This window comes from Cucumis sativus, chromosome 2 (assembly GCF_000004075.3).
Source record: "Cucumis sativus cultivar 9930 chromosome 2, Cucumber_9930_V3, whole genome shotgun sequence".
Classification (NCBI taxonomy): Eukaryota; Viridiplantae; Streptophyta; class Magnoliopsida; order Cucurbitales; family Cucurbitaceae; genus Cucumis; species Cucumis sativus.
In genome coordinates, this window is record NC_026656.2 from 24,092,899 (window position 1) to 24,106,422 (window position 13,524).

At 36.7% G+C, this 13,524-nt stretch overlaps 1 protein-coding gene across 2 annotated transcripts; it reads right to left on the bottom strand.

The window, feature by feature from the left end:
- Positions 1-1,227: 1,227 nt before the first annotated feature.
- LOC101206334 (inhibitor of Bruton tyrosine kinase) lies at positions 1,228-13,079 on the bottom strand. Of its 2 annotated transcripts, none has more exons than XM_031880790.1 (11): positions 12,928-13,079; positions 11,004-11,696; positions 6,965-7,142; positions 6,646-6,865; positions 6,102-6,241; positions 5,628-5,917; positions 5,242-5,454; positions 4,664-5,155; positions 3,128-3,790; positions 2,083-2,634; positions 1,228-1,970 (listed from the first exon to the last, which is right to left on the bottom strand). In XM_031880790.1, the coding sequence occupies exons 2-11, from the start codon at positions 11,277-11,279 to the stop codon at positions 1,746-1,748; spliced, it is 3,249 nt and encodes a 1,082-aa protein (XP_031736650.1). In that variant the 5' UTR covers positions 11,280-11,696; positions 12,928-13,079; the 3' UTR covers positions 1,228-1,745. The 2 variants fall into 2 exon arrangements, with proteins under 2 accessions (XP_031736650.1, XP_011650050.1); XM_011651748.2 differs by having other exon boundaries at positions 6,646-6,874.
- Positions 13,080-13,524: the final 445 nt, after the last annotated feature.

Sequence of the window (13,524 nt, forward strand, 5' to 3'; positions counted from 1 at the left end):
AAAGAAAAAAAACCCATACAATTTGGCTCATATTCTCTCCCATAACAAATTTACAGAAAAGACCATTATTATTATTATTTCTTTACCCAGAAAGAAAGAAAATGAAAGACAGCAACACAATTCCAAAATTTATGGTCTTATCAATATTGACTATATCCCAAAAATTTGGATCTGTTTCGTATTTATGTAAATGTTGTTGACCAAATACACTGATGATGTGGTCTTACCGATAAAATTTAACGATAGCCCAAAACATGAACACTAGACCAAATCTGAAAATTGTTCAAAAATACTTTTAAAACACCTTAGGTCATACTCTTAAAGGATAATTTGATTGAATTTAAGTCTGTCAAAACAACAAAAGTAATTAAATGAATCTACTGATGCTATATATAAAGAGTAAGCGAGGCCTTCTAAGTGAAACCTCCTCTTTGATTCCTATGAAAGGGAACTTAAAGATCCACAGATTCCAACTATGATCATATCAATAAGTCCCATTTTCTAGTGGAGTTTCTATGTAACCAAACTCTTCTATTCCCTTGAAAAAAAAAAAGAACAAAAGCAAAACTCTTTGATTCTCATTCCTATTCAATTCTCAAACGACAAGATAATTCAATTCTGACCAATTAAACTGAACAAAAAGTGGGGTTTCCTTTCTTTTTCACAAATCACAGACTTCTATAACTTTTTCCTTATAACTGACCCCACAACCACAATGCATCCGTCATCTTTTGTTCTTTTCTTTTTCTTGCTTTTACTTTTTTCTCTTCTTTTCTTTTCCCAATTTTCTCTCTTTCAACTGTGTCGCACATTTCCCCTTCATTTCAGTTTCATTTCCATGCAAAAGCTTGCAGAAAAAGAGAAACAAAAGGATATACATATGAGCTAAAAGATTAAACAGACAAATCACTTTTGACCACTCACCAGTCTTGTCACTTATTGATCCAACGGTTGATAATCACATGTTGGGAGATCAATGGTCATCACCACGCAGTAGTTCTTATGCGGGCTCCACCCACATGGATCTGAGTCTACGAGGACATGCATGTCTTCTATGATAGGCTTCCCTGTGAAATGGCATCAACATGGGTTCATAATTAATTTTTAAGATCTATAAAGAATCAAATCACACAAAGTTTTATCATATTTTCTCCACCAAGCCAGCCCAATTAAGAATACAGCAGAACAGAACCTTGCCAACAAACCTAGAGAAAGGAAGAGAGAGAGTGCAACAGAACCCCAATAGCATTTTTACTGAAAGAAAAGATACCTGTTGTATGAACGGGAGGGTGATATACAATCATGATAAAGATCCATGAGTTCACAATTTCATACAGATAACTTTCAATGGCTGGTGTCAAGCAAAGGAACAAGTTTATAATAATACAAAGTACGCATTTTGAGGGGGTTGGGGAAGCTGGATCAGCACACCTTGTAACAGGTATCCTTCCCGTTATTTTTTCACTAAAGGAGAATGAATGCCATAAATACTGTTTCTAATTTCCCCCCTTTATTCCAATGAACTGAATCCGAATTCATGGGGTTGAATTCTATGATGGCTGCAAATGACACCATCAGGGCATGTATCTAAACTGTCAACTACTTTAAAAATCAAAATGAGTTGAGTTAGAACAGAGGATGTACACTGAGCTCATTTTGTACAATTACATTTACAGCACTGTATTGAGAGGGAGAAACACCAAGAACCTAAATTGCTACCTGACTAACCCAATTCATTTGCAATTTCAAGATGGGTTCTTCACAATCTTAACATTGCTGTAGAAACGCTTCAGGTCCTTTATAGCCTTCTCCTCGATTTGAATTGAACGAATCGATGATGGTGTGTCAACTTCTGGTTTGAACCAGCGGTTTATTCCACTGGAATCTGATGGAGAGCCTTGACCAGAAGTAATTGAAAAGCCAGCTGTTCTCACCTTTGGACTATTTGATAGTACTTGTTGTTTTCCTTTCTGCGAGATAAGAAAAACAAACAGCAGTGTCAGATTTCTGCTAGAATAAATTAAGAATTGACTTCAACTTTGAACTAATCCAAAAAAACAGAGAGATCAAAAGCTGGCCTACCTGCTGCATCTGAATGTCCCTGAGAGATGGCCGAGAAGGGGGAGGAGTGCCAGACGCAGACCAGGGAGGAGTGTTTCTTTCTCCATCAGTAGCTTGAAAGGCTTGACTCGGGACGACAGGTATTGGCTTGGAAGACAAAAATGAAGCAAATCGAATTTTCCCTTCAGTTTTACAGTCCAAGAGATCAGCCTGATCTTTGCTCTCACTCATCTGCTTCCCTATGGTTTTCCGCTGCTCATCCTGAATTTCACGCAATGTTGTAGACCCCTTGGCAACTTTAGCCCCACCCCAGGCTGGACCTTCCATTTTAGGCGGTGGTGGGGGTGGGGGTGCAGCTACATCTTTGGTCATATCATCAAGAGCGCCACTCAAGAACATCGACAGCCCACCCTTCCTATTCTTCTTCTTCTTCACAGCTGTTGTATATGAATTTTTATCCTTTGACAAGTCTGCATTTTTCACCAAGCTTGAATTGCTTTTCATCGAAATACAAGTGGATGGCTCAAGGGTATTAGTATTGTTAGCTGTTTCTTCAAAGATGGTGTTGTCTTCCTGTTGGATATAATCAATCAATTTTAAATCAATGAAAGAAAAAAACGAAAATTGCAATCGAGGGTGAAGATAATGCAGTAATCTAGTTGAAACTAAAATGTGAAAAAGGTCAGATTGGAGCACCCTAAGAGCCAGGTACAAAACAATGGAAGACCACAGTCATTACTGAAAATTAGGGCAACGTAGTTTCCAATCAAATGACCGTTTTGGGTGCTAGGACTACATTTTGTTTTTGATGAAACAAAAACACCTATAATACTCGAGAAAAATAACATATTCGAGTCAAGTAATTATTTCAAAAACTTCATTTTCGTTTTTTGGCCTATTTAACAAGAGTTGAAGTTATTTTTACCTCAACCTAAATAATAGCATCACAACTCTTCAAAATAGTTCAACAAAACATCAAAAACTTGTTATCGAAGGGGCTTAGCTCCTAACTTCAGAGATTAAAGCCCCCAAATAATGAAACAAACAAATAAAATTTCAGCCTAACCTTATTCTTGACGACTGAAAGCATTTCAACATTACAGGACCCTTCTATATGATCTGGTTCTACAGCAGATTTGGTAAAACCAGCTGAAGTTTCCAAGGGTTCTAGTTTGCATTTGTTCCTCCTCCTATGTTTTTTTGATGCCACAGTGTTTTTATTTCCTTTGTCTTCTGGAGCCATTAAAGATAGTTTTTCCAGCAGGTTAACCACTGGAACACCAAGATCCAGAAGTGAACTTTCAAGGGCAGACTTGGTTTGGAGCTTTGCAATTTGTTGTTCATCAAGGAGATATCCACAAGACTGTTTTGATTCAAGCATCTCAATTTGCTGCAACTTCTTCCGCAAGGCACGAATTTGTTTGGAAATGGCTTCATTTTGATTACCTTCGTGGAAAAAAGAATCTGAACTTCGTTCCATTTCTTTTGTCATGTTACTCATCAAATGATTCTCTCGGGACCTTAAAATCTCATTCTCACTATCCTCCTCTTCACTGTTAATAATGACAGGCAAAGTAGCAGTCACAGTTGGGAGTCGACGATAGCTCCATGGCTCAGATGACTTTAGGTCTAACAACTTCTCGAGCTTAGCCATAACATCTGGAGAAGCATTCGCAATAGCTTGTGATGCCACTGTAAAAATGTAGTCAAGGTTCCGGATAGCTATGTCCTGGAAACAATTAGCAAATTAAAAATTAGTTGCAAAATATCCTATAAGTTTATTGCATTAGGCCAAATTTGACAATTTAAGAAGAAAAAAAGAAACGGAACAGCCGTATTAAAATTAAAGTTGAATAAGAAGTTTGGCCAAAGTGGTTTGTTCAGTTATAATTTGGTTCATCTGGTTTCAGAATTTTAAATTGATTCCTGTGTTTTTGGCTTAGTTTTCAAATATTCAAATTGACCTTTATGTTTTGATTGAATCTCCCAACTCATCCCTAAGCCGTCTTTTAACTGCCCACAAATCAACTCATTTTCTCCTATTTTACTTAAACCTAAAACCCAAAAGAAAATGTGAACTCTTGCCCATGAAACATAAAACATGTCATGTTTTCAATATAGTAAAACTAAGCAATAGCCTGGAAATCCTTGTAAGATTTGACAAACATAGGAACTAGAAAGTAACTTCAAACCGAAGGACCAAATTTGTAACTTAATCCAAAATTAACCATACATTCAACCCAAGTGGTTGAGCTTTAAAACACCTAGCTATGGTAGAACCATAGAGCCAAGATGGCAACTTATCTAGAATACCGATATACTATCAACTAAAAAGCCTACAGCAACAATCAAAACTGTCTAAAACTGACCTAAAAAATATTCTAACAAATTTCTAACTACTTTTATACTATAACCAAATCAATTGATCAAGAAATATATTATTGTGAAGAACAGGAAGACTATCATGTGCGACTCTCTAATTTGCAAACAGTGGCAGAAAAGTACACCGAAATCATGATTAAAGAAAGATCTACTAGAAGTGAAACAGAAGTATTCCAAATAAAAGTTACTTTCTCAGTATCTATGTCTTCATGTTCCATACCTCACAGTGCTTTCTCAAATCATTAGCCTCAAGTGAATCTGCAATTTCAAGCAGTTGAATAGCATTTCGTGGTTCCACTAAACTTTCTGCAGCCACTTTTTCACAAAGACTTTTCAAGCTAGGTACACAATGCAGTTCAGTGGCAACTTTCGGGGAAGCAGATGACTCAGTAGCAGAGTCAATATCATGAAACATCAAATCTTCATCAAGCTCATGTAGTTCATACATACCACTGGAACTATGGTTCTTTGAAATTTTGTTCCCGTTGACATGGTAGGCAGGATGATAGAGAGAACCAACAATCAGTAAATGTGTTTCACCAACTGACACTGACGTAGCCCTCTTTATCCCATGCAAACGTGTTGCAGCTGGTGGCTTATCCTTGCCATTCTTCCCATCCCACATGAATACATCACCAATAGATGTAACAGCCGCAATCCAGTACTTTCCTGCTGAAATGCTGACCACATCTCGTCCACAAAGTGAATATAGCTACATGAAAGGAAAAACAGATCACGCATCAATAAGTAACTAACAAGTTGGTTCAGAAGAAAAGAAACAAAACCAAAAGATCAAACCTGTTGGCATCTAAGATCAGCATCTGAAGAATCCCAATAGAATACCGCACCATCATCCGTGAGAGCCATGCTATGAACCATCCCGGCAGCAATGTTAACCACATGAAGCCGTTTCATTCTATGAAACTTTAGTGGGGTGTTCCCACTTTTCTTCAAATTTCTGGCAATTACAACACGCCTAGGAGTAACAAGCCTATGTCCCCAAGTGTAAACCTGCAACAACGTGGTTAGAACCCTCTCTCTAACTAGAGCAGCTAAAACAACTGCAGATATTAACTAGAGCAGCTAATTCATCTGCTGTTACAGAATGACAAGATGTATGTGCCTAGTCAAGTTAATTTCCTTAGAATTTTGAAATTTTACAAGCTCAAAAGTCTAAAGATTACCTCTCCATCAACCCCTAAACATATTGTGTGAAATTTAGCTGCAGCCACTCGAGCAAAGACCTTTCCCTTCAAGTATTCAACCACTCTAGGAGTGTAATTAGAAGCTGAGTTAGAGGTGCCATAACCCAGTTGACCTTCCCTATTGCAGCCCCATGTAAAAATTTCACCAGACTCAGAGACCACAGCAGTGTGTTTGTTTGCAGCGGCGACATCAACAATTTTAGACCTCAAAGAACTAACTCTGCGTGGTGTGGGTTGGGTATCAACAGAAGTGTAACCGAGTTGACCCTCTGCAGATCATGCAGATCATAATTAGGAAAATCAGTACCTCCAAACAGTACAGTGGGCATCGAAAGCAAAAGCAATGTGTTCCAATAGGAATGAATAACAAGCTCCAGTAACCATCCAATTTTATACCATATTTCCCTTAAAAACTTTGTACGTACGAGCTTAACGGCAGCCAGAATACTTTACCTCTATTAGATCCCCAGGTGAATACTTCACCACCCTCTGTGGCAATAACCGTGTGATGTTTGGCAGCAGCAATTGCTCTCACACGGCGAGAACCTAAACCAAAAATCACCTGTCGAGGGGTGATAACTGCAGCTTGACCACTGTTATGAATGAAGTCAAATGTATCTTATGAAAATATGTGGGAAATTTAAGGCTAGAAAAGAACATTCAGCCTTGTTTCTTGTTAGAAAAAGAACATTAGCCAATTGTAACAGTGGCAATAGCACATCAGTATTTCCCATTTGACTGCCCAGCTCTCTTCAAGTCCAGGATTACAGAATTGAAAAATCGATAAAGAATGCACGGCACTCCTACTGCTGACCACTCAATACTATATAAATTAACACAAGCATTCAAATAGATGACTGAACAAATTGAATGGTACCTGTATGTACTTACTACTTCCATATTTATTAGAAGTTAAGACTTAAAAAATTGTCAATAATGAAATGAGCAGACAAAAGGAAATAAAATGCATCATATGGAATTAAACAAAAACTCAAACCTGTGAATATCGAAGTCGGGGTGTCCAAGCCGGCCTCCCCTTCCAAAACCCCAGGTATAGACTTGTCCACAAGCACTTACAGCTACACTATGAAACTTGGAGGCAGAAACCAACTTGATAGAAGAACCATGAAGAGAATCTATTTTACATGGAAGCTTTTGGATGTGCTCATTGCCAGTACCAAGTTGGTAGTTAGTGCCACTACCCCAACTAAACAATTCTGTGGCAACTGAGAAGTGAAAATGAACGGGATGAATCTAAAATGATCAGCTTGATTAAGTTAATATCAAATGGAAGGCATGGAAGGCTAAGAAGGCACCTGAGCAAGGTTCACCTCCCACGACCTGCAATACAGGTCCAGAGAGAAGATCTATTGGTGTTCTACACTTGGAGTCCTCCAACGTGATAGAGGCACCACACTGGAGAAGGATGCATGCCACTGCAAGATGACCAAAATGTAGAGCTCTGTGAAGACTGCTCCATCCAGATTCACCATCCTGAAACAAATTATTAACGGTCATCCATAACCCAAATTAGAAAGTTAAGAAACCAGTAAAAGCTAATTGGATTTTTTTTAAGACTCCCAAGAAATCCAAGTAATGTTCTTAATATTTTGAGTGAGCCTCCACATGAAGTATGGCAGGTTTTTTTGGTATCAAGTTTACCTGGGAATTTGGCAACTAGGAAAACTTTGAGGTATGAGGTAGTAGATGGTTTATGTCTTGTTACCTTTTGTGTGTGAAAATAGTTTTACACTATCCTATTTCTTTACAAACAACTGGTTGGAGTCTTCGGGCAATCTTATGGTTCATAGATAAGGTAGGGCCTGGACTTTGGCCTGAAAGGAAAATAGGGTGATTTGTGACAAATCCAGGGATATGATAGAAGTTCCAGAATTAATATATCAAAAAGGAATGCAGCAGCCTGGTTCTACTTCAACGTTGAATTCAAAGACTATTCAATTCGGGATATTTGTCTCAACTGGACTGTCTTCATTCGGCATTCACCTTAATGGAGGCTACGGCTTTTTTGAAGACTAGTCTTCTCTGTTTTGTTTCTTTTCTTGTATTGCTTTCCTTCAATTTACATTTTATCTAGTTTGGCTGGTGTGTACTGCTCTATCTGATCCTTATATGGTCTTTGCTTTTTCTTTGAGATATGATGATGGCGCTATGGGATGTCAACCTAGTTGAGATGTTCGGGTGCCTAATCCTATCTACCTATTTCTCTCTCTAGGCTTCTCTATTATTTTCCTTGTATAATTCTATGTACTTTGAGAGCTTGTCTCCGTTTCAAAAAGAAAGTATATCTTATTGTTCTTATTTGTGTTTCTTTCCCTCTCATTCTATAAGTATTCCCACCTTAATATAATTAACTCAAGTCCAAATACTTCTGTAAAGTCCTACTAAGAGTCAACAGAGCAACTTTACTTCTAGAATTAACCTGTTTTCTTTCTTATGTTCTTTCATTTCTCTCCTGAAAGTTGGTTTCTCATAAAAACAAATTATTACTATTATTATGATAACTTATAAATAAATTTTCTTATAAGAAAAAAAAGAGAGTTTATAAATTAATTAATTAATTAAAGGAAAAAAAGTCTCTTTAAAGAAAACATAAAAAAGGCTTTAATAAAAAAAATGGTCGTACTGACAAAGAAATCAGTGAAAGAAAATGGTATACTTCTAGGAATCTTGAAAGATCCTCAGGTTAAAAAAATGGTCGTACTGACAAAGAAATCAGTGAGAAAATGGTATACTTCTAGGAATCTTGAAAGATCCTCAGGTTTCTTTTCAACAACTCCCACATTACCCCAAGTACAACATTCAAACAAAGAGTTCGATCTAATCACTGATCTAGGATACCCCACAAGCATTGGAAAATGAAATCTTCAAAACTTTTTGAATCAACAGACAACTTATTATTGATATTGAATGATTACAAAAAGAACAAAGAAAAGTTAATCCCTTTTGAAGTAGACAAAACTAACCCCAAACTGTTAATTTTCAATTATTGCTATTGAGCCACATTCATTCTTCTCTCGATCCACTCTGAGTCTGAAGATCATCCTTCAAAAAAACACCTTCGATTTCTTTCACGCCAAACCTCCCAAATGACTTTTTGAAGGCATCTACCCATATCAAATTGGCTTCATTTTTTAGCTGTATTCCACATAGAAAACTGAAAATAGCTGTTCTTGGAGCATTTATCTAAGAACATCTGTTAAATAGGTAATCTTGATCTTCACTTGTTCTAAAACAAAGATTGCACATATTGGAAGCTATATCATCTGTAATCTAACTGCTGTGTGTAAGCGCACCCTTATACAGAATCCATAAAATGTACATTTACTTTGGGCTTTTCAATTTCCAGAAAAAAAATTAGAGACTTGAGGGAAAATTAATAAGAACCTTCACTAAAGATTTCCCCAAGAGAACTCTTTAAGACTACAATTATTCCCTCTTGAACTAACAGAGGCTCCCTTAATCGCAGCAAGCAGCAAGTAAACCATTTCATTCATCCATCTCCTCCTCAAGTAGGCATTAATCATAACAAGTAAAGCCCACACATCCACTATCACCTCCTCCAGTAGATTCTTGTAAAAATCTTCCAAGGTCAAATTTTTCCATCCCAGGAACCACCTCAAAAGACACAATACTTGTTAAGACAGACTTTGACTACCTATTCAGACATCATCTCAAAGAGAGATCTCCTTCCATTTTCAACCAACCAATAATTCTTTTTGTTGGCCACTATATTTTGACATATCTCATCAAGAACTTCTAAAACCTTTTTCTTTGATTTGTAGACCAGTCATGTTCATCCTTACAAGTTACCATATATAATAGCAAGGTTCGCTAAAAGGGTTCAATTTTTCTTTCTCAAGCTACCGTTTCCAAAATGCACCACATTCCAATGGCTTAGATATTCCTTGAGAAATAATGGTGTAGAATACAAAGGGTAATACATTTCGAGAAATAGTGATTAGACATTACATACACTGCTCTCAAATCTACAACTAGGCAAACACTAAGAATTGGATCCATAACTTTTCAACCCTTTACCAAAGTCTTTGATTAGAAGCCACTTAGAATCACTTCTCTAATTCTCAAAGTTAAAGACATGGATATTGCATGATTGTGTACAGGCACTAACCTAGCTGTTGGGTCCAAAATCACCAATCTTGGCTGAAATTTGCTTTCTTAAAGACAGAGTAATGTACATTTTATTCACAGCAGCATTGTGTGAACTAAGTTAAGATCGATCCTTTATCTAAAACCCTGTGTGCTGTCAACTTTAGAGAGGGGCCTACAAAAAAAAGGACACAAACAAGGACATAAAAAATAAACAATAAAAAGTTAACAAAGAAGAAGCTGTCCCCATTGTGTGCTCTCTCTCCTTGTCCTTTTTCTTTCTTTCAAAATTTTAATAAGAGATGAAAGTGTATTGAAGAACCCAGAATTTACAACTTAAGGTCAGGGTTAGAGCTTCCCAGAGAAGACTGCTTTAAATAAAAATTATTCCAATTGTTCAAAAGCAACAGGATTGGAGAATTACAAAAGAAATTGTTATAGCTATGGCACCATCAAGTGGTCTGAAGCTGCAAATTTACAGAGTATTGAACTAAAGAGCCTTTTGTTTCTTTCTAACCAACAACCCCAAAGGAACGCTCTCTGAGGCAAAACCCCAAAGTTGCTAACTTTCTCCCTTTGCTAGAGAATCAGAAAGATAAAGGGTATGTACAACAAACGTTGGACAAGATCCTTTAAAACAGGGTATTGGAATGAGCCTCACTCCAAGACTGGATGACTCAACACCTCTAAAAATTCTCATATTTCTTTCAAGCCACAAAATTTGAAGAATGTTGCGGAAGACCCAACCCCTATTACAAAAAAGTAGGTTAACAAGCTCCTCCTCCATGATATCACTATTTACTAGGATCACAGGGAAACTAATAAGCTACCACAAAAGCTAAGTGTATGCATATCATATAGAAATTAAACATTAGCACAAGTCCTGAAATTTCCAAGTAAATAATTTATAAGTTAACAAATAGAGAGTCGTAATGTGTCCTTAGTTTCAAGAGTAAAATTCAGTCCAAAAGACTTAAATAAACAGAATTAGTTTTTTTCTTTCCATTTCTTTTAGACACAAAGGTTGTGGCATGAGTTAAAATTAGAGACGGGGAACAAATGTACATTCATGCTAAGAAAGCACTAAATTTTCTCTTTTTACGAAAAACTTCATGGAGAAAACATGGAAAAGAAAGGGGGAGAGATGAGAGACCCACAAAAGGGAGCTAAACAGATAATTTACGATACTCAACCCAAATCTGACACAAAGAACATTAACCAACATACCCTAGCATCAGGGTCGGCACCAGCTGCCAGAAGCCGCCTTACAATAGGAATATGATTTCTCCAGGTTGCAATATGAAGAGGAGTTAGACCAAATGTGTTCCTTGCATTAATGTTTCCCCCATTCCTCTTCAGCACTGCCAATGCTGAATCCACATCTGCCAATGAGCCTTCATGAACAATAAGCCATAGATCTTTCTGAGAACTCATTGATGAAGATTTACGAAATGAAGTCTGTACATTTTGTTTCTGTCCTTGGGGTGAAACTAGCACATCCATTTTTTACGATGTGCAGTAGTCTAATTTACTTGCCACTATAAACTTTTAGAAGAACAATAAATAAATTCTCCTCAACTCCTGAAACATCTATGACAACTGCTATTTAAGAATGAGTTGTTTGCCGTGAATAAAATTAAAACGTCAATTGACAGAAATCTGGTAGGAAGAAAGTCCTTTCAACCAACTTATCTTCTACATGAAACGACCTCCCTTCATCTTAGTCCATGTCATATTAAATATCCCAGACTAAAATCAACCTATAGGTAATTAGCATATTCCTTCAATGGATTAAAAAGCATCATTTCATGATCATCTTCATAATTATTGAGGCCACACAATGTAGCAGCCACTCAGAGAACTAATCACTTGGAGTTGGGACAAAAAGAAAATCCACGTGCAAGCAAGTGAAGCAGAACCCTGCATTTAAATATTGTCTGATATATGGTTAGCTTTCTAAAAATAAATTTAAAGTAAAAATAAAGTAAGAAAAAAATTGTAGATGAACTGAATCAATGGTGACTAAGGTTGGTTTATACATAAAATAGAATGAGCTACCAAGAGAATAAAAGAGGCACAGCACAACAAATTTTAGCTCAAGTAAGGAAATCAAATAAACATATGGTGAATCTCAATTATTAATAATGAAGAGAAATTAGAGCATTCATCAGCCTCATAAAAACCAGTTCATGCCTATCTACAGACTACTAAGTATGGTACTTCCCGAATTTTCAGTAAACCGGTGACAAAGAAGAATGTAAAGGTAGAAAGTGTCTCAGAAGCGTTTCTCATCTATTTCATTCCAGAAGAAAATGCACCAAGAGGCAACCAATAGTATACAAATGCAGAGAAAAATCATGAACTCAGAGAGCAAGAAGAGAACGTTTTTGTCGCTAAACTAAGCATCAGAAATGATCAATAACGCATACATATGCTCAAAGTCGTACAACCGTTCTACTGACATTCCTAATCGTGCTTATTCTTCAAAACAGGATCTAAACTATATTTACAAAAAATTAAAAGCTTTTGAAAATTACATTAAGTGATGAAGAAAAAAAGAAAACTAGAGAGCCCCATTCATAGTTCTCCAGTGGATTCTCATGCGTCAAAAGGGACGCTTGTTTGCAAGCATTCCTAAATAAATCCCCCAAGATCAAAGAAGATGAAAACCAAGAAAACATCAATAACAGTTGTCAAACAATCAGACACGGATCCCATCTCCTTGAAATGGAAACCGGGTCGAGCAAAAATAGAATTTTTCCCTCAAAACGAAACAACCTCAGAAAAGAAAATGCCAACTATATCCAAAAACACGCAACAAGTGTAGACTAAAAAGCTGAAAGCAAACACCACCACTTTATAAAAAAATCACGCCAAGCACCCAAAAAAAATGCTTCTCAAAAACAGCTCAAGATCCTGAAAACAGACCAAATTCCGCCTTCGCTTCAATACCAACCCGACGAAACTCTAATTACAGGATCCAATTACGAGCTACAACAATTGAAATGAAAAGGGGAGGTGAAAACAAGAAGGATGAACATAAAAACGCAGTGTAAAACCTTGGAAAGATTGGAGAAAACAAGAATAGGCTTCAAAATTGTAGGATTATGAAGTGGAGAAGAATGAAAGATATGAAAGAGAAAGAATATACCTGGAATCAAAAGCGCACAGTTTGAGAGATGAAGAGAGAGAGGAGAAGAAGAACAGGATGAGAGAGAGAGAGCGGGGGGGAGAGTTTCCATCAGAAGCCGAAGCTGGGTTTCTCAGAGTGGGAAGGGCGGTTTGGGAATTTATGGAGATTTGACGGAAATGCCCCTTGAAGTTAGGGAAAATGACTTGCGTTTGATAATGGTTGGTGTCGTCGGGGAATTATGATGTCACGTGCCCACGATCTCTCCCAGTGTTTCTCTTCTTGACACGTGGATGCTCCACTGCTTGACACCTCACACATTCACCACTCACAAAGCCAACACCACTTCTTCCAAAGTTATAAAAAAAAATGGAAAAATTATCTTTTTACTTCAACTATATTATTCTGTTTTAGTCCAATTATTTATATTTTAGTTAATAGAACGGATTTATGAAGGAGTCATATGTGTATGGAACTTTTATAAATTATCATATATAATAAATAATGTTTTATTTTATCTAAATTTTAGATTTGGTATCGTGGATTTGATTCTTGCTTATGACAATTAATTTTACGAAATAGTTTTAGTGTCACTTATCTTTATCTTTGGTACTAAAT

Bases quoted from the DNA above. Each gene is read 5' to 3' on its own strand.
- LOC101206334 (XM_011651748.2), bottom strand. From the start codon at position 11,279: ATGGATGTGCTAGTTTCACCCCAAGGACAGAAACAAAATGTACAGACT. The intron at 5,918-6,101 runs GTAAAGTATTCT...CATGATCTGCAG, and splicing joins CACCTGGGGATCTAATAGAG to AGGGTCAACTCGGTTACACT. The intron at 2,635-3,127 runs GTTAGGCTGAAA...TATATCCAACAG, and splicing joins TTTCAGTCGTCAAGAATAAG to GAAGACAACACCATCTTTGA.